The sequence below is a fragment of the Tenrec ecaudatus genome, chromosome 10 (genome assembly GCF_050624435.1).
Source record: "Tenrec ecaudatus isolate mTenEca1 chromosome 10, mTenEca1.hap1, whole genome shotgun sequence".
NCBI classification, from domain to species: Eukaryota; Metazoa; Chordata; class Mammalia; order Afrosoricida; family Tenrecidae; genus Tenrec; species Tenrec ecaudatus.
In genome coordinates, this window is record NC_134539.1 from 79,145,269 (window position 1) to 79,165,771 (window position 20,503).

The following is a 20,503-nucleotide window of genomic DNA, read 5'->3' on the forward strand; positions in this document are numbered from 1 at the left end:
TCCTGGGGAGCCCTCAGCTTGTCAGCTTCCTGAGACAAGGGCCTAAAGTGAGGTTCAGCAAGCCCAAGCCTGGAGGAATACTGGAACGGGTTTCTCCTCATTGTTTCTTCTCCTCGCGCTCCCCTCGCAGGATCGGCAGCCCCCGGCTTCCCGCCCCGCGACCTCCCACTGCTTTCCCCTCGCCCTTTCCCTCCACCGCCCTAGCGGAGAGGGCGGATCCAGCTGCGCAGCGCACCAATCAGAAGACCCCCAGTCGCCTCTGCCTCCGGGGAGTCCCGCCTCGCGCCGTCCTCCACCAATCGTGGCCAGGGACGCCGCTCCGCACCCGCCCCGCGGGGCTGCCCAATCACGGGCGGCTGGGTCGGCGGCGCCCCGCCCCTCCCGCGCTCCGCGGCGGCTCCCGAGCGGCCGCTTAGGGCCTCAGCATTCTCGGCCGCGTCTGGGTCGGCCGGGCGGCGGCCGCGTCGGGAGCGCAGGCGCGGCGCTGGTGCTCAGCGGGTGCTTGGGTTGAGGCGGCGGGCGCCACCGGCCGGGCCGGAGGGGTCCCCCAACTCCGCCAGGGCCCGCGGCGCGGGATCCAGCCCCAAAGAGGAGGCGGCGGAGCCCCGGCTGCCGGGGGCCGGGCCCGGTGCCCGCCCGGAGGAGGCCGCCGTCCGTCCGTCCGTCCGTCCCGGGCCTGATCGCGGACGTCGGACTCTAGAGCCCGGCCCGGCGCGCCGCCGGCGAGTCTCCTGGAAAGGCCGCCCGCTGCGGGTGCCCTCCGCCCCACGCTGCGCTCACCTGCGCAGGCCGCCTGGCGCCCAGGTGCGGGGGCGTGTGCGCCGCGAGGGTGCCTCCCCCGGCTGCCAGCGGGGCGGGGGCGGGGCCGCCCTGCGCCCTCCGCCTCGCCGCTCTGCCCGCCGCCGCTTTCAGTCTCACGGGTCCGGCCGCCGCTCCGGGGTGCGCGGCGTGAGCTTCCCAGGGACCGCGGGCTCGGGATGCTGCCCGCCAGCGCGGCCCGTCGCGCCCCGCCCGCCACCCTTGCCCTTGCCTTCTGGGCTGTGGCCCGCTGTTTACATGCCGGTGAAGCCCCGGGCCCCTCCGAGCCCGTCCGAGCCCCGGCCCCCCGAGGGTGAAGCCAGCCGGCCCGCGGACTGGACTGGACGCTCAGACCCGCGCCCGGCCTGCCACCTCGGCCACCGACGCTGGTGTTTCGAGGAGGGGGTGTGGGGTACGGAAAGGAATCCTGGGGATTTCTGCACCCCCTTTTTTTTCTTGGCCTTCGGGGCTTCAGACTCAGGGATTTCGCCCATGGCTTTCTTGATGAAGAAGAAGAAATTCAAATTTCAAACCACTTTTACTCTGGAGGAACTGACTGCCGTCCCTTTCGTCAACGGAGTCCTCTTCTGCAAGGTCCGGCTGCTGGATGGCGGGGATTTTGTCAGCTTGTCGTCCAGGTAGGAGCTGGGGGCAGTGGTTGGCCCCTTCTGGAGCGGGTGCCTGCAAGGGAGGAGGGTGACTAGCGAGACACAGCCGCTTGGCAGGAGGGCTAGCGCCCCTTTGGGGACGTGTGTGAAGGGCCGTGTTGCACAGGCTGGATCGGCACCCCGGAGAAGGTTGGCAGGGTCTCCGTTGCAGGTGATTGGCCAGCAACCTGGGGTCAGTCTTTCAGCAAGCTCTCTGGGTGCCCAGCGGCAGCCCTTGGCAGACTTATGTTATAGCTGGCCAGATGAGGTAGCACCAACAAGCTGGTGGAGTGTGGGCCAGGAGAGGGTGGTAGAGAAAGGAGTCTCCCAGGGCATCTAGAACCCCCTTGCACCCCGGCTGACCACTTGGGCTGTCATGATTTACAGTCTCCAGCAGCCACAGGTTCCCTGGCTCTCTCCAGAGCCTGGAAGGCCCCCCGCTGAGTGGCTGGATTTTGGCCTTCCCTCTGAGTGACTGTCCCCTTCTGGGCAGAGCTGGGCTGTTTTGCATTGCAAATGTCCTTGTAGAGGAAGCTGCTGCCTGTTCGGAAAGATTGGATTTCAGACCTCTCCTCATCAGGCTGTCAGTAGCCGGTTTATTGCTGAAGGTGATGGACTTCCCAGACTGTGCCTGGCTGGCTGGACCCCCCACCCTGGGTCTTGCACCTTCGAACTACTCAGGAGAGAACCTTGGAATCCAACCAACAGATGGGGCTTAAAATCCTGGCTCAGTCACTCTAGCTCCTCAGTTTCCTCTCCCGGAAAACGGGCCTAATACAAGTCCTTCCACCACGAAATATCAGTGGAGGAGAATGCTGTGCAGAGCCTGGCCCACGGGCTGGTCCCCCTTCTTAGTGTTTCCCTGCTTCCCTTCAGAACCACCCCTCCCTCAGCCCCTCACTGTACATGGAGGTAGATCGGGAAACCAAGGGCCAGAGGGAGGAGGTGGCTTGCCAGGGACCTTACAGGTGGCAGCTGACAACCTACCTTGGCCTGTTTGGGGACCTGTTGAAGGAATCCGAGGTTGAGTGCACTGCTGGAGGAAGGGAGAGGCGTGTGGGGCCTACCCCAAGTTTAGGAATCTCTTGGTGTGGGAGAAAGATGAGGCTGTCTACGCTCCTCAAGACTTACTGGCTCTGGAGCCCACAGGGGCAGTTCTTCCCTGTCCTGTGGGGTTCTTATGAGTCGAAATGATTTGGGTTTGACAGGGTGGAAGGCCTTTTCTGTGTGCTTTGGCCTCTGTGGCCTGAAGGTTCCTTGCTCTGCTGGGAGCTGCTTATCTTAGGAATTCTGACTGCCCTTCTCAGCAGGGGTGGGGACCATCCTCAGTTGCCTGGGAGGCCAGCTATCTGCAGCCACCCACACAGGGGCCCAAGGTTTCTGGGCTGTGCCCAGAGGTAGGGCCTAGACTGTCCATTTGCCGGCTGCATGACCTTGGGCTAGTTACCTAGCCAGTCTGATTCTTAGAGCCCCTGCATTTATAGGTGCTGCATTTCCCATTTTACAAGCGCATCTTACTTAATCCTTTGTACCCTGGAGTGGGGGTGGGTGGGTGGTGTAGGCTTATTATCCTCACTTTAGGGGGTGGACACGGAGGCTCTGACAGGGAGTGATTTGGTTGAGTTAATACATTGAGACTTAGATCCAACTCTGGTGTGCTTTTCAATACTACTCTCTGGCTTCCACTTCTGTGAAGTGCGGTGGCCATGCCTGTCCCTAGAATTGTGAAGGTGCATTGATTATAGAGGTCCCAGTTTTGGCCCAGACAGAGGGCCTGGGCCCCAACTCCGCCTGTGTCTTGGTGTGACCAGGTAGATTCTGCAAGAGGCATGTCTGTGTGAGGGGCAGGGGCTGGATACCACTAAGGAATTGATAGCAAACCCTGGATTGAGGATTGAGGTTTGGCCTGCCCCCTACCTATAGGACTCTCCAGCTACCCTAAACCTGCTGCTTCACGGGGGAAAGTCTGGAAAGTTCCAGGTCTCCGCCCACAGCTTTCCTGTTTCACTTCTGCCTCCCCTTCGCTCTTGGCCAGGAGATGCTGTCTCCTCGAGCCCAGCCCAGCTCCAATAGCTTGTCCTAGCTGTCACCCAGGCAGAACTGGAGTGAGGCTGAGGAGGGGAGAGCTGACGGTGACTCCCCCAGGGCAGGGTGCAAAGTGGGTGCTGGGCACCTGTTTGCTGCCGGGCAGGTGTGCCGGCCGAGAGCATGCAAGAACATTGGACCTATACCTACTGTTACGCAGCCGTGGTGTTTCCTGGGTTTGGGTCTCAGCCCGGGGCTGGGTGGTTCCTGGGTTCCTGCCTCACAGCCCGTCTCTCCAATAGCCAGTAAATACTCTGTTCTTTTAGTTGGGGTAGGGTCTGGGCCAGGTCCATGAGCAGCACATTCCCCTCTAGCCCAGAGATGCCCAAGCTGGCCCCCAAGCCCCCATGGCAGCAGGAGGCAGGGCTCCCGTCCCTCGTACACTGTAGTCTTTGTTTTCCTGTGTTGGACTCCATAGCAACCGCTGGGCACACAGCTCTGACCCGACCCAGTTTGAGCAGGTGGAAGAGGTGCTCCTCAGCCTCGTCTTTCTAAGGGCACCTTAGTAGCAGTGATCCTCATGGTTCCCCTGTTTTGAGAGCACCCTCACTTGTGCCAGGTACCAGGCTGGGGAGTTTGAAAGTGACTCAGTCCACTCAGCCAGCTGGGGAGGCACTGGTGCCTGAGAGGCACAGCGCCCTGTCCCAGAGGTCGCCCACTTGGCCTACTCAGTAGCTGGCAACACGAAGAGGAGAGGGACCGATGGCTCCATTGACAGCCACTTGTGAGTGCTCCCATGCTGAGCCCCTGAGTCCTTTCAGCCGCCCCGTGAGCTGGCGGCATTTCCTCCATGTCTGGATGAGGAAACGGGTTCAAAGAGCTAGAGTCCTTAGGCCTGTGCTCACAGCCAGGGGGACATGGGGAGAGGTGCTCAGTTGGGGCATGACTTGCTGACAGAGGGTTGGAAGTAGCTAGCAACCCTGGGCCGTTCCTGAAGTTCTTGTCAGTGGGGTGGATGGATGGTCCTGGAAGACCAGGCTTGGATAGCTGGGAGGCACTGAGCCAGGTCTCTTGAGGTCCAAGAAAAGGATCTCCAGGGCCATAAAGTGGGGGTAGAACTGAAGTCACTGCCATGGATTTGGGGCCAGGCACGAGCTGGCACTGGGACACCATGGGCATTTGCCAGAGCCCCCACCCTGGAGCTTGACCAGGCTGGCGCCTCCCAATGGCACCCACCAGGCTTTCCCCAAGGGTCCTGGGAGGCCCCAGCCAAGTCTGGTGAGTCAGAAAGGCCAGGGCCAGGCCCTGGTCTCCCCATGGCAGGCCTGTAGCCTCCAGTCACGCTGCCCAGAGCAGTCTTCAGCCTGGAAGAATTCCCCCCAAATCCCAAGAGGTCTCTGCTCCTAGCTGGCCCCAGTCCTGTGGCCTGCCCCAGGCATGTGGCTGGCAGGGCCAGGGGAGGGCACCTAGAGGGAGGAACAGGAGGGCAGGGAGTTTTCTCTAGGAGACAAACTTCTCAGCCAGTGGAGAAACTAAGGCCCAGGGCAGAGGATGACTTGCCCAGGGTCAGCTCATAGGCCTGGCTGGGCAGATTCTGGGCTGGCCCTGACCTCTGTCCCCTGCACCTCAATAGCTCTCTTGGTGTGAAGAGATCACTGGGCCATAAAGAGAGGTGGGACTCCTCAGGTGGTTCCTCTTGCTCTAGACTCCAGTGACAGTTTGTCCAAAAAAGACTGATGGTGACTTGATGCCGCCCCCTTCCTGCCTCTGTTGTCCTTGGTGGCTTTGAATCCTCTGTTGCCTTTTCCCTTAGGTGTGGGGGGCTGCCTGCAGAAAGAGCACATGCCTACGCTGGGCATGGTGACTGCTTGCCTCCCATGTGCTTGGCCTTGTGCCAGTTGGAAGGAAAGGCCTTTGAGGGATGGTTGGGATTCCCTGGGCATGAGGAAGGTTCTGGACGGGTCAGCTCTGCAGCTGGAGCTCTGCACCCGGCCCCAGGGGACACTAGGGCAATGTGGTCTTTCTGCACACACCACCGGCTTGGCCAGGGTCCCACTCCCTCCCGCCCTCCCTGCTTGGAAAAAGCTGTGGAATGCCACTGGAAGCCACCATACTCTGAGGCCTGCTGTCAGGTAGATCTCAGTGAGGAGGTGGATCAGGGGGTGCTGTGTGAGGGGTGCAGGTAGATGCAATCTTACCACCGAGAAGAGACCTTTCCTCAGAGCAGGGTGGTCTATGAGCGGGGCTTTGGAGGGAGGAGCAGACAGGTGGTCCCATGGATCCTTGATGAGGGACTGAGATGGTTAGTGGACAGGAAGGTCTGGAGGCTGCCAGGCTAGGCACGCCCATCCATGGCTTTGGGGAGCCTGTTGAGGGCCACTCGTGGTGTGGCTAGGTGTGACAGTAAAGGACGGTGGCTCTTCGTTCCTGGGAAGAGAAGAAGCAGTGGGGCCTGAGCTGCCCACAGTGAGGGACAGTTGGAGTCAGGTGGGCCATGCCAGCTTGGCCAGGTAGTAGCAGGTGGAGAAAGCAGAGTGGGCAAACCAGGGAGAGTCCTCGGAAGGCTAAATGGCCAGGTCAGTTTCTTTGCCCCATGCTGAGCAGTAAGTAGGTGCTGAAAAATGGAAGTTCAAAAGCTGTGCAGAATGGCCAGGGGTGAGTTGCTGTCTAGTGCTGCTGTAAGTGACCCCCCAGGCGGATGGCTTGAGCAAACAAATGTCTTTCTGCACAGTTAAGGCATCTGTGTTCAGCGTGTAGGCCTGTCTGTGGTGGAAGGTCCTTGTGGCTTTAGCTTCTGGTTCCTGGGCGAGCTCCACATACATGTCTTATCATCTATCTTCCCCCAGCTCTCCTCTGCTCATTCGTTTAATCTCTTATCTCAAAAGAGACCCACCAAAGATATCATACCAAAGATAGCCCATTCCTAAAAGGGATTCCAACCTATTCCAGGTGTGGAGGTAAGGATTCACAACACATCCAGCCCACCACACGTGCAGTAGGTCTTGGTTACATAAAAGCGGAGGTTTTTCGTTTCTTTGCAGTTGGGAGCTCTGGAAACACTCACCAGCCTCCTTCATTTCAGGGGCCTCGCTGCTGCCACCTCGCCTGGGCCTGCCCATGTAGGCTTGCATGTCCTCTTCTTGCTTGACCCAGCTTGGTCCCCCAAGAGACCCCTGTGAGAGGCACACCACGGGGATGCTGGGGCAGGAGGAGGCAGGGTGACCCATCGAGAGAAGTCCTACTGTCAGGAGAAGCGGGCAGGGCCAGGCCCTGGGGCCTAAGAGGCCCGGATGGGCTGAGAGGCTGTGGCACTAGGCCAACTGCTGGCTCTCTGCAAGGTCACATTGTGCTGCTGGTGGCCTTGATGCGGCCTGACTCTGCCCAGCCTATGCCTGGCCATCGCCGCCAGCTGGCCGCACCGTTGTGTTGGCAGGTGCTGCCCTGGCAGCCCCTGCCGCTGGCCCACCCGCCTGCCCGCTAGGCTGGCACTGACAACAGCCCTGACCCGAGGTGATCTGCCTCCGCCATGGCAGTTCTCTGAGGTCTTTTTTGCTCTCTCCTGGGAGTTGCTCTGACCAAGGCCATGCCTGCCGGCCCCCTGGGGCCTGAGGTGCTGTAGGCCATCCCTCAGTGCCTTTGGACCCTGCTTGTCCGGTACCTGTAAGTCCCGACCTGCATTTGGGCAGCTCCAGCACTTGGTGTGTAGAGCGTGGTGACCATCAGGTGGTAAACCTGCGACCGTGCAGCCCGCTGCAGCGATTGCTCGGAGCAATCGCAGTGGACAGTTTAGATATCTTAAGCAGGGAAGAGACTGCAGATGTGCTTAGGAAGGGCCTGGGGCTCACGTTGGGAGGGAGGGGGTGGTGAATGTCTCTCTCCTGAGCCATCTACCTGGCAGGTGCTTTGGGTTGCGGGAGACCAGACCTGCCCACAGCCACCCAGATGTGCGCTGTGACCTGCCTCAGCCCTTGTTCCAGGCCTATAGTGGTCTTCCCTCTGAGCCTCTCTTGACCCGCACAGCTTTCACGTGCACCCTCCTGCCTTGCCCAGCAACCTTCCGGGCCTGGGAAGGAGTCCCCTGTGGAGGAGCCTGGGAGGTCTGGGGAGGAGCGGGTTTGGTTAGGCCTGGGGACAGTGGGGACACACGGTAACATGCTAGTGCTTCTCTGCCACTCACGCATGCACCACCTTGAACCTCAGTGACCTCTGTGTGACGTGGGGCTGCAGGGCCTGCCTCGGAGCCTTTTTGGGCAGGCTGTGAGAGAAATCCCGTCAGGCCACCAGCTCGGCTCCAGGCACATGGGCAGACACAGCCATACACGACCCATACATCTCCACTACCCCTCCGCTCCGTGGCAAGCTGCCACTTCCCTGGGGGCCAGACCGATTAAGGCACAGATCTGCCGCCTGATTCTTCTGTGTGTTGCGGGAAAGGGCATTTTTCTGCACTCACTCACTGCCCTTCAGAGCAGCAGAGGAGGAGGTGTTTAAGGGGCCAGGCGGGAGCACAGGGTCCCCAGTGGGTGATGGGGTGCTCAGCTCCCTGCTGCGGTGGTCTGGAGCTCTGTGCTAGGTGGGCCAGGCTGGGCCGGGGACCTGGAGAAGCTGCTGCCTGCAGGAGGGGACCTTGGCACAGCCATCTTGGGGACCGTCTACAGCAGCCGGAGACAGTTCCCCAGAGCTGTCTTTGGTGGTGGGCACTGGCTGGCAGTCTGTTAATGGAGTGGGGGAGAAAGCCTGGGCCCTTCAGGGCGTGGGAAGCTCCTGGCCCTCCCGTGACCACCTTTGACTCTTCCTTTCTCTGCCTTTGCGAACACTGTTGCTTCCTCTGCAGCTTTTTTCTCTGACTGCTGCCCTGCCCCTCTCCTCAGTCCAAGAGTCGCTGCCTCTGGGAGGCCTCCCTGACCTCTTTCGGACTTGTTCACTCCCTGTGGGCCCTACAGCCCCCGGCCACGTCTTTAGCTGCTTCCCCAGACTGTGGGTCCTTCAAAGCGAGGTGACCTTTTGTCTTGGGGGCTTCCTGTTTCAGAGTCTGGGCTGGGACTTTCCTCCCCTGGCTCAGAACCAGCATGGGTGCTGATGGTGCTAGGCTGCAGCTGCTGGGTCACAACCCCTCCCCACCTCTGTGCCCTGAGGTGCCAGTGTGTGTCAGGAGCAGCCCTTGCCCGCACACCATGCAGCTGGGCACTGCCGCGGACTCAGCTCAGAGCAGCTGGCGGCAGTGATGGGCGTGTTGGTGGATCCCTTGGCGGCATGAAGGAAAGAGGGAGCCTGGCTCACCCCGTGTTTGAACGTTGCCAGCTGCACACTTGGGCTCTGCCTGTGATCTCCAGCCTTGCCCCTCACCTCAGGGGCCTCCTCCCCCAGACGAGGGTGGTGATGACCAGAGATCAGGCCCATGAGGTGCTTAGCCTAGCCCAAGCCAGGCACCTGGCAGCTCGCGATGGACTAAAGCAGTGTTTCCCCAAGTGGGCAATGCCACCCCCTGCAGGGACTATCGGGGTAGGGGTGGGGACTGCCAAAGCAGACACCCTCATTTTACCCTGCATTATGGACATTTTCTTATGGCAGCGCCATGTAATGTTTTCTTTCTGAAAAGGCAGTAGGCAGGCCACAGAAGTCTGGAAACCTGCGGACTCAAGCCTGCGGGGGGGGGGGGGGGGTTAGGGGGGGAAAGAGGGAGAGGAAGAGGAGGAGGAGGCTGGGGTTGGGGTTGGGGAGGGAGAAGTTTGGGTGCTCTTTGCTTCGCACGCAAGGTGCCCTCACCTCCACACCACTTCCTCTCTACAAGCCAACGGCAAGCTCTGCAGAATGTGGGGCAGCACATCACTGCTCCCCACTCCCACTCTGCTGCCTGCTCTGAGCGAGGCCCCTCTGGGCAGGGGTGGGGGGGCATGAATGGGATCCCCCCAGGCTCTGGCTTTGTGTACCATGGTTGCTATGGTGGCAGGGAAGGGAGTGCTGACGTGGGGTGGAGCGGGTGGCCTGGGCCTTGTTTCAGGACCACCGAGGGCAGTGGTAGTTGATTGCAGAAAGGGTGCTGGCTCCCCACCTCTGTCTTCAGGGAAGAGTTGCAAACAGAATCAGGGCCTGCTGTGGGGTGGTGAAGACCAGCAGGCGGGGCTTCACAAACAGTGTGGTGCACTGCCCGATGCTGTTGACTATACCACGGGAAGTTTAGAAGCATCCTGATACAAGCCAACAAGCCTCCCAACACAGGTCGGACTGGGGCTCTCTTTTTCTAGGAGGAGGCCCTTACTGGAAAGGGGCTCTGGGGGCCTGGCCTAGAGTTTTGTCTTTCATGTGGGAGACCCAGGTTCGCTTCCCGTCCCCGGCACCTGTGCACAGCCTGTCAGAGGAGACTGTGTGTCACTGTGATGCAGAAGAGGTTTCAGCAGAGCTCACAGACAAGACGGGTGTGGATGGAAGGCAGAGCAAGCTGCTTCCCAAAGCTCAGCTAGCTAGAGCCCCGTGCCTCACATGATGGCCCTCCCTTGCTGTGCATGGGGTTCCCCGAGTGCGGGGAGAGCGCCATGCAGCTGACAACGATATTGTTAGGTGGGGGGATGGCTACATTATGTGTTCACGCTGAGACAGACGCACACCTCAGCCAAAGATAAGCTTTGAAGCTCCCCACATGTCGGGGTGATGCCTGAGAGCCAGAGTCCTTCAGAGGAAAAGCTAGACCTTTCTTGAGCACCTGAAATCCCAGAAGGTCCTCAGGGTGTTTCTTGAACCATCAGGCCTGATTTGCATTATTCCTGTTTACAAGGCAGTAACTCAGCTTGGCTGCCCTCTTCTCTGGTTTGGGACTTTCCTTCTTGCAAATTCCAACTGACAGGCTGTGGGGCTTAGTGGTTCCAATGGAGGGCTTCTGAGGGGACCAGGCTGCGAGATCTCTGTGAGCCTGGGTTTCCTCATCTGTGACATGGGTAATAAGCTCTTTCTTTGTACCTGGCATGCCACTGGCACCAGAAAGTGTTCAGCTGAGGCTGGCTGTGAAGGGGATTAACCCAGGGCAGTGGTTGCCGGGGCCCAGAAGTGGGAGGAGAGAGGCAAGCCCCACATTTCCTCTCTCCAAGTGTTGCGTTGCTTCTCTCCTGGGTTCAAGCAGTCAGCAGGCATTTATGACCAGAGTTAGGACACTGCCCTGGGCCCAGCAGTGACAAGCAGTTAGGCCCGTTGCCCTCCAGTCCCGTGGATGGGAGAGATGAAGAGATTTATCCATCTGGAAGAGAAAGGAAGGCCTTGGCCTCCTGTCTGCTCTGGTCCTGAACTCTCTTGGGAGACTGGCCTTTGCTTTCCTTGAATGACAAGAGAAGCAGTCCTGGGCCACAGAAGCTTCTAATGGTTACAGCTGGGACCAATTGAGGATGGCATGTGTGCAGTTTGGATGCAGGCATGTCAGGATAGGATGCCTTTCTTGCAGGTCTGGCTTGTCATGTACACGGAGACTCTGTGTGGCGGGAGAGGAAGGCAGAGGCAGTGAGTGGCCCAGAGGAGTCAGGTGTCCCAGGAGGAGGTGGAGGACCCTGGCTCACTAGTCCTCCTGACCCCGAGCCCTTCCTCCTATGGGTGGAATCTCAGGGAACTACTGAAGATGGCTAGATGGGACTCCCAAGCCAGAGCATGGCCTGGTCACCTCCCAAGGCCAGGGAGGTCGCGGGTTGCTTTGTGGAGCCACAGAAACACCTAGGGGTCAGCCCCAGAGAAGACTCCTGCCCCCTTAGACTCTGCAAAGAGTGAGAAGACGCGGCCCACCCCTGGTGGGGGGACCGTTCCCTGGAGACAGAGGTGTCGGTGTAGGGAGACTTGGGCACAGGGTGTGACAAGCACTGATTTAGTCATCAGATACCGCCTGTGCACCTCCCATGAGCCAGGTGCCCTGCTTGGGGCCCGGGATGCAGCAGTGAGCGAGAGGAGGGCATGTGGGGTGGGAGTGCCCTTCAACAGAGCCAGGCCTGTAACTCAAGTCCAGGCCTTGGAGGAAGCAGGCCCCGGGATGGGGCTCTTTCCCACTTCGCTTTTCCCTTCTTCCTTGGAGAGATCCCACACCACCCAGGCATGAGTCAGTCAGGAGCAGCCTGGGCATGCCTGGGCCACCTGCCTCCCCCGCCCCTCCCCCCTACCCCCGGTGTCCCAGTCAGAGTGTCCTGTATAGCCCCAAGCCTGCCGAACTGTCCTGGCCCATGGTCCTGGGTGAGGGGCCCAGGGAAAGTTATTGCCTCCCAGCTTCCACTGGACCCGGCACTTGAGTCACTGCCCAGTGACTCTTGAGCAGCCAGTCCTGATCCTCTTTTCAGCATCCTGAGCGCCTGCCCATTTTGTGCCAAGCTCTGTTCACTCATTGGATCCTCCCAGCCACCCTAAGAGACAGGTAGCGAATGAGGCCCAGAGAGATCAAGTGTCTAATGCAGCCTGTGGGTCATGACCCCTTTGGGGGTCAAACGACCCTTTCACAGGGGTTGCCCAATTCATAACAGTAGTAAAATGACAGTTATGAAGTAGCAATGAAAATAATTTTATGCTTGGGGGTCACCACAACATGAGGAACTCTATGAAAGGGTCGTGGCATTAGGAAGGCTGAGAACCACTGTTCTAGTGGGTGGCAGCCTCTCTTTCTCCTGGTAGTTGCGTGCAAGTGGGCCTGCCCAGAGACTTGCCGACTCCAGGAGGGAAATTCCCCGGGGGCCAACTCGAAGCTCTGTGATCTACAGGTGTGGATCCTGGGAAGGGAGGCCGCAGCCCAGCATGATGCTAACTAATGCAGTCAAATCATGGCCCTTCCCTTCCCCAGCCATGAGCCCTTGGGCAGGTGACTTCCCTGTTCTGGGCTCCAGTTTCCTCACCTGTGACCCGGGGAACATGGCACCCACCTCCTAACATTGGGCTGCAAATACCCAGGTTCAGCTCTCGGCTTGGTGCCTGGTCTGAAGTGAGTGCTCAGGAGGTGGGGCCCAGTGTGAGAAACTTGCATGAGCCTACCTTTGGGGCAGTTTTTCTTGCTCTGCTTCTTTGGCTGACCTGGGGTTGGCCTGGCTTGATCCCCACCACCAGCAGATCTTGACGAGCCACCTCTTCCTAACATTGGCACTCATCTCTAAGTCTTCCTACTAAACCAGCATGCTGCCTCCATTCCAGTGCCTGGGCCCACTGGACTATCAACTTCCCCGGTGTGGGCGGTGGTCTGCCTATGGGAGGGAGTGAGAGGCCGGCCCCTGGCCCAGGGGAGGGTGCCTGGAAACAGCAGCAGGCTGGGCCCTGTGGCATCTTCGCCTGGTATGTGGTGGAAGCCAGCATTTCCTTTGGGTCCTTAGTAGCCTGCTCTGGTGTCGCGCTGTAAGACGGGAGACTTACAGGCATCGGCAGAGAGCCATGTGTGCAGGCTTTTTCACCAGCAGTTGGGAAGCTCAGGCGGCTGTCTCACCCGGCTCTGCAAAGAAGGCTAGGGGGCTTTAAAGAGCTCGGTTTCAAGGTGATCTCTCTGGGGGAGCAGTAGGATTCGAACCCAAGTGTGTCTCCAAGAACCTTCCCACCAAGCAGTAGTGGCCCCTTTCCCACAATGGGGTCTGCGAGACCCCCCAGCAAGCTGCACCTCAACTCTTGACATCAGCAGGTCACTTGCTGTGGCCACCTCTCCTCCCAGCCCAGCCCAGCCCAGCCCTGGGATCACATTGTCAGAGGGAGAAAGGCGTGCTGGGCGGCTCCTGAGCACCCCGTTTTGTTCATTTTGGGAACAGAAGAGTAGGCTTCGAGGAACTGCCTGCTGCCTCCCTGCAGGAGGAGGGGCCTGGCCCTGCCCGAACTGCACGTCGTCGCTTCCCCAGCACTGCTGGCCTGCCACGTTGGCTGTGTCTCCAGCTGGAGGCCCTCCTGCTCTGCTGTTCCTGGACGGCCGCCTGGACGGGTCCCTGGGGTGGGCCCCTCCCCAGGCACTATACTCTTCCCCTCTTCGGGGAAGCATACGCAGATGTTGTCCATGTGAATTGTTTCCTTATTAGACTCTCACTGGCCAGGGCTGGGTTTCATCAGCCGGGAACCTTGATTGCATCATTGAGCCTGCCCGCTCCACCAGGAGCCTGGCCAGGAACTGAGAGACCAGGCAGCCACGGAGTCAAACGTGGCTGAAGTGTCCAGCCGGGGACCCCCTGCTGTGGTTCCGTGTGTGGATGTGTCTTTCCTCCTCATTGTGGTGGGGCAGCGTCATATAATGAAGCCTTGTTCTTGGAGCTGGTTCAGAGTGTTGGGCCCAAGCCCCCCGCCCCCTGCTCTACTGGCTCTCAGCTGGGAGTGAGTTGCTTGGGGAGGGGGTATTTCTGGGTGTCACGCAGCCCCGTCAGTGATGACCTCCCTGGTGCTGACTTGAGGAGCCCTGTGCTATCCGGGTCCATCTGGAAGTAGGGGAAATTTTGGGGGGGTTGCTCAAGTCTGGGAACCCTGTCAGGACCCCGCCACTACCCGCTCTCTGCTCATGGGTTCTGACGTGGATAAGACACCTGCTACTTGCTAGGTGCCGGGACTCAGTGTGGGCTGAACAAGACAGGTGTTTGGGGAAGGTAGAGTGCTGAGGCCGGAGCTCTGTCCCGTGTCTTCATCACTGGGCCTAGCTGCCCTACTGATTTTCGGCTCACCAGCTCCTGCAGCGACTCCGGGAAGAAGTCCTAGCTAGTCCATTTTGTTCCTGTCGGGCTGACATCCAGGGGCCATGGCCAAGCTGTGGCCAGGAAGACGGTAGCTCTCATGGTACCGGCCTTGTTACCTGTATACCAGAGTCCTTGGATCCCAAAAGAGGACTGTGAGATTCTGTTGCACTTACTGGGCAGTGTCCCTGGGTCTGGTGGGGGCCAGGTACTGGGGATTTGACTGCCTGCTGGGAGTCCCGGCTGAGAAGCTGGGGAGGGGCTCACTTCAGCCTGGCCGATAGCCACCATCATGCAGTGTACTGTGGAGAAGGCGCCCCTCCTCCAGGGCCTCCATTGCCCTCCTGGTGTGAAGGGAGCAGAGAGGACAGTGAGCTTGCAGCCCTACTCCCTGATTTGGATTTGGCCTAGTCCCTCGCTGGTCCTCAGTTCTGCTCAGTGAGCCGGGTGACGGCGCCTAGCTCGTCGGAGTGGAGCAGGACTCAGTCGGTCAGGTCCCTTAAAAAGGAGGCTGCGGACACACTCTGCAAGTGGGAACTGCCCCTGCTTTTGAAAGAGGGGAGCAGAGCCTTCGTGTCCCCGACCATGTGCTCCAGGCCAGCTCTGTCCTGGGCTCTGGGGAAACGTGGTAACACCTGCATGTGATCCACAACCTTTCAGAGGGCTCCATGTGGACCCCCTTTGTGGCCAGCTGCCTGCCTTGCTTCCCTGAGAACAGTGAGGCAGATGCCGGATTGCACCCCCCACCCCCCTATGTGGGCAGAATTCTTGCCACCTCCTGCTAAGCAGGGTAGTGGAGAAAGGCTCCTGGAGACATATCATGGAGTCAGCCCAACCCCCCCCCCCCCCCGCCCTGTTCATGTGAGGGCCCGATACCTCACCCAGATGGGGCTTCCTGGACCCTGGCCCTCATTGACCTGATCCTGCTACCCTGGTCTCTGGGCACCTGGGAACCGTCTCCCTCCTGCATCTTTCCTGAGCAGTCCTCACTGCCTGGAGCTTCCTTCCACCTGAACCGTTACCTAGCCAACCACCCACGGCCTGACACCCACAGCCTGCTCTCCACACTCTGCAAACACCCATCTGCTTCTTCATGAGTGTGTAGTGCCAGCCTCCCCCCTTAACCAGGGGCTCCTGCACCCAGCACGGGACCTAAGTCAGCCAGTGTGGGTGCGTGATCGAGGCCCCACAGGACTGGAGCCTGGGCTGCTTCATCTTGCCACATCACCCAGCAGTGCAGCCACCAGGGATGGGTCAGAGAGTTGTCAGGTCTCCGGTCTTACCTTCCTAGGGCCAGGGGAGTCCTGTGAGCTAAGGACACTAGCCTGGTGGGGGTGGGGTCATGCCACTTCTATTTTAGGACCACCCAGAAATAGCTGAATCCTGCTGCTGTGATCTGTGGTGGGTGGAGGGTTTGCCCCACTGCCGCCCTCACCCCACCCCTGGGGTTTGGATGCTTAATTGTATATCTTAAAGCTAAAAATGAAACTCTCCTGAAGCCACCCTGAAAATCCAGTCTCTGTAATTACCTGTCCCCAGCAGCCTGGAGCTGGAGAATTGTACCTTGAAGCCCTAGGCTGGGCAGAGCCAGGGGCTGCACTTTCTCTCCATGGGGACACTCAGTCCTGCCAGCAGGTCCCCCATAGCCCACAGGGCAACTGGGCAGTGCCTTGGACCCAGGTGGACGGGAGTCCAAATCCATCTTGCCTGTCACCACACTGAAAGTAGGGCTGCCTCGCTCTCAGCTTAGCCAGGCCGCCCACCTTCCTCACACCATTGTCTCCTCAGGGTAGAAACACAGCAAGCCATGCCACACAGGCCCTGAGTCCAGGGCCTCGGGACCCCCTGGGCAGGGCCCTTGTCCTTGGCTTGTTCATGTTCGGTTTAGTTCTCTAGCCCAGCCCGAGCCACACTGAGCCAACAGGCAGGGTGCTGCCCAGTCTTGTGTTTTCTTAATCAACATTTGTATTTTCTTCACTCACTGCTGCCCATTTGTTTATGTGGAGGAGCTCTCTGCCTCTCCCCCCGTCACTGGGGACACATGCTCGAGACCTGCCCGAACCCACAGGCTGTCAAGACCTCCTTGGGGGTCTCTCTTACTGTAGTGGGCTTCCAGTGGAGCAACTCTGGGTCTTTAATTGATTGATCACTGCTGCTTATAAAGAGGTTGGGGGATACCCTCTCCCTCTCCACATCCTGCCTTTCTTGCTCCTTCCCTGTCTGTCTCTGATCTCCCACAGTCCAGTGGCCAGAGGTGGCCCCAGGGGCTCCGAGAGGTGACATGGACACCTCCGCTCACTCCTCCACATGTGGATGCCAGCGAATGCCGATTTGGCCAACTTCCTCCTGTGAAGTTTTTGTCTATGTGAGTCTGAGATTCTGCAGCCCCACGCCACACCATGCCCCCATAGCTTACTGCTCTGGCCCCACTGGCCTCCTTGCTCTTTCTTGGATGCGCCAGGCACATTCCTATGTTTGTTGGGGCTCTCCACTCAGCTACCTGCACGACTTCCTCTCTGCCCTCTGCTTCTTGCTCCACTGACCTTCCCATTAAGCCTCTCTTATAGCCTTATACCCTCACCCCCCCCCCCTCCTGTAGCACCGTCTGACCCACTGCCAGAGTAAAATTGCCCTTTGAGGGCAGGAGCAATCCGTCTGCTTTGTCCCTCCCTATGTTCTGAGTGCATGCCAGCTCACAGTGCCCTATGGGACAGGGCAGAACCTGCCCCGTGGGCGTCTGAGACGGTAGCTCTTCACAGGAGCAGAAAGCCCTGGTGCATAATAAAGAATTTTTGAGTAAGTCCAGTCCTGAGCTTTGCTGATAGGTCTGAGTGACTCGGTTGGCTTCCATGTTCAGTCCTGTGGGTGGTAGGGGGTCCATTTCTATGACCAAGTCCCTCCTCCCTGGAGCCTGTGTTAGCCTCCCCCATTACTCTTTCTGCATGCATGGGGGTCTGCATGGGGGTTTTGTGGGCCCTCTCGGGCCCTGTCTCCCAGGCCTGGGCTGGAGACCTGGCTCTGCTGCACACAGCTTTGCTGAGTCCCACCTCCTCATCCAGAACTAAGCTGTGCTAACACATCAGCGCTGCGGAAGGATTCTAGGATTCTGCACATGGCCCTGCTGTGGTGCTGCTTCTGCCCTGGCTGTGCCCCTGGGGGTGAGGCAGGGCTGCTGGCTTCTTCCCCGGGGAGTGGTGGCATTTAACAGGTGTGTGTTTAGAGCCCAGTGGAAACAGGAGGGAGGGCCAGCTCGGATCCCAGGAATGAGTCTGTCCAGGTCATGTTCCCCCAGTGGGAGTGGAGGAAGAGGCCTGCTACCTGAGCCTGGGCAGGCCGGCAGGGACCACAGCAGCCTGCAGGCTTCCTGGGCCGGCTGTGTTCCCACGGCAGCCTCTCAAAGGGGAAGGGAGAAAAACCCACAATTCGATAGCTCAGCTATTGTTCCCAGACACTCACCCTAATGCCTCTGGGTGTTTCAACACGCCCAGCACTGCAAACTTCCTCCTCATGTCTCCAGCAGTTGCTCCCAACTCCTGGACAAGGTTGAAGGGGAAGGTCTGAGAGTCCACAAGGGGCCTGGGCACCCCCTAAGCCCCTACCCCTCCAACCCCTTGCTTCTTGAGAAGCATTCCTGCTCCCTCAGTCCCCTACCTGCCCCCCAAAGCCAGAATCTACGACGGCATGGCAGCCACTGTCAGAGGAAGACCCAAGCTCCCTGCCAAGACATGGCCCTGAGCTCTGGTGGGACCTGGACCCCTGCTCTCCTGGCAGCCTCACCCACTGCTCCCCAACCCCTCTGTGGTGCAGTCAGCAGTGCACACCTACCAGCGGCTCCAGGGAAGGAAAATGAGGCTAACTGCCCCTTCTGAAACCTTATGTAGGGCCGCTTTGAAGTCAGAAAGGAGCCCAAGTGGTGTAGTGGTTACACATCAGGCTGTGATCCACATGGTTGGCAGTTTAAAACCACCAGCAACTCCACGTGAGAAAGACTGGGCTTTTAACTCTCCTGAACAGTTATAGTCTTGGAAACCCACAGGGGGTGTCAGCTGTGTGTATGACAGGGGTAAAGCTCTCCCCCAGGCCTTGACCCGCTGATGCTTTAGGGGGCCAGAGCCCACCCACCACCTAAAGTAGCAGCCCTGCCTCCTCCTCTCTGGCCGGCCCTCCTCACCCACCGGCTTTGCTCTCCTCTGCTGTCCTTTTGCCGCCTGCAGACCTGCCTTGCCTGGTTTTATAGCAGCGTGGTTGTGGTAGAGTGGATATACTGTGTGGTCTCCCACTGGAAGTTTGCAGTTTAGAGGGTCTCCATGTAGGCTTGGACAGCCATTGTCACACTCAGTTTGAGAACGTCTTCATCTCCTGAAGGAAGGCTTGCTAACTCACTGCCATCAAGTTGATCCCAACTCATGGCAACCCATAGCCCAGGGTAAAAATCACTGCCCCTGTGGGTTTCTGAGCCTGTCCCTCTTTACGGGATGGGACAGTCATTCCCAATTCTCCCCACTGAACCCCAATTCCCAAGTCCCTGGCAAAGCCTACACTACATTTCTCTCTGGATTTACCTATTCTGGAAATTGCCTTTAAATGGAGTCGTGCACTCTATGTTTGGGACTTGGCTTCTTTTTTTCTTCCCCCCCAAACCATTTTCTTGGGAGTTAACACAGATATCATTCCATAGTTACATCATATCAGGCAATTGCAACCGCAATCCGTTTCAAGCACCCTTTTCCTTCTGGGATTCCTGGATGCCAGCTTCTCTCAGGCTTGTCTTGTGTTTCAGCGTCTGTCAGTACTTCGAGGGTACCTACCCTGTGATTACACAAGGGGTTTCAAGAAGTTTGTGGGAAAACTGGAATGAGGATGGTGAGACTTCTGTCCCACGAGCTTTCTGAGAGTCCCCTCCTGCTACGTTTCATTTTTGGACTCGTCAGCTGGTGGACTCCTTTTGGCCAGTATGGGTAAACGCCATGTGTTTGTTTTTCTTGGGTAGATAACCTGGTGTGGAACTCCTTATTTCACCTGTTGAATAACAGCCAAGCTGTCTCCCTGAGCAGCAGCCTGGGTGTGCGCCCCTCCCAGCAGACAGTGTGCGCAGGGCCCCTGTGCCTCCTCTCCTCGCTGCCAGCCCAGCGGCCGTGGCATTGGGGTTCCTTGTGGGTGTGGCCTACATTCCCCTAATGACTAAGATGTTGGGCATCTCCCCATGTGCTCACTGGCCTTTGGCATGTCTCTTGAAGCCCTTATTGGCCATTATTCACTTCTTCCCTCTGATTTCTTTGATGTGCTGGTCTGCTGTACTCAATCTCCCACCAGAATGCACAGAGCTCCGCGGGGCACACGGAAACCTGATGCTCAGGTTTCTGAATGAATGAGTAGAGCCAGTGTGGCTGGGTCCTGGGACAGCCCCCTCCTCCTCCCCGCAACATACACCTTCCCGTGGCCCCTCTCTCTCCTTCAGCCTCCATCTCAGCCTCCATCTCAGGGGTTTGCTGGTGCTTACCCTCCTCAAGATGTTGGAGCATCTGGTGGCCAGTGCCCCTGGGTCCCAGTGTCTCTATCAGCTGAGGTGTGCTTCACAAGGCCAGGCACTTGGGCCCAGGTGCCCATGATGGAAGTGAGTAGTGTGCCATTTCACGAAGGACAGAGAGGCTCAGCCCCAGGCTGAGCCGAACAGTGCCATGATGGTTGTGACCCTGGTCCTGCTCGTGTAACCAGGGCAGGGTTGCCTAGAGGGTCCCTCATAGAAAGCCATGGAAGGGGGGGCATGTGGCCCTCACTCAGTGCTCACTATGTGCTGCCTACGCCCTGCTCTTCATTGGGATTGGAACTCCAGTGTCTCCCCCCCCCCACACTGCAGCTGTCTCTGCCTTTGATTCATCTCTGTCCGTGACACTGAGACTTCACTGGGAGCTGCACATCCTTCAAGCTCACTGCAGTAGCCCATGACCTGGCACCCCCCCACCCCCGGAACATCGATGGGTGGGTGTGCCCCGCTGCCTCCCAGTGTCCGTAGCTTCCATGCTGGGCTTTCCCAGGCGCCGTGGCAATGACTGAGTGCTCTGCCTCTGAAGTCAGCTGGCCCTGGGTTCAAATTCCGCTTTGTCACTTACTAGGCATGTGATCTTTGACCTTTGGAGGGTGGCTTTCTTGTTGGCATGCGCTGTCCTCAGCTGTGGAAGGAGCCACATCATGAAGTTGCCGTGACAAGAAAACAAGTGGAGGGGTGGGAGATGCTCAGCCAGGGTCCTCCCTGGCCCTCCACTCTCAGCGGCCATCTCACAGTTCACCCTGCTCTTCAGCTCACCACATGCAGCAAGGCCATTTCCAAGCCGGGCCTTCCCGGTTAATCTCTCACCAGCCCACTCTTTCTTCCCTGGCTCTCTTCCTGAGCAT

At 58.8% G+C, this 20,503-nt stretch overlaps 1 protein-coding gene across 1 annotated transcript in view; it reads left to right on the forward strand.

The window, feature by feature from the left end:
* The first annotated feature begins 416 nt into the window (after nt 1-416).
* EEIG1 (estrogen-induced osteoclastogenesis regulator 1) overlaps nt 417-20,503 on the forward strand; it is a 31,995-nt gene continuing 11,908 nt past the window's right edge. Inside the window, exon 1 of the mRNA XM_075560735.1 lies at nt 417-1,436. Within this exon, the coding sequence (XP_075416850.1) occupies nt 1,057-1,436 (380 nt within the window). The 5' untranslated portion in view covers nt 417-1,056. The remainder of the gene's footprint in view (nt 1,437-20,503) is intronic.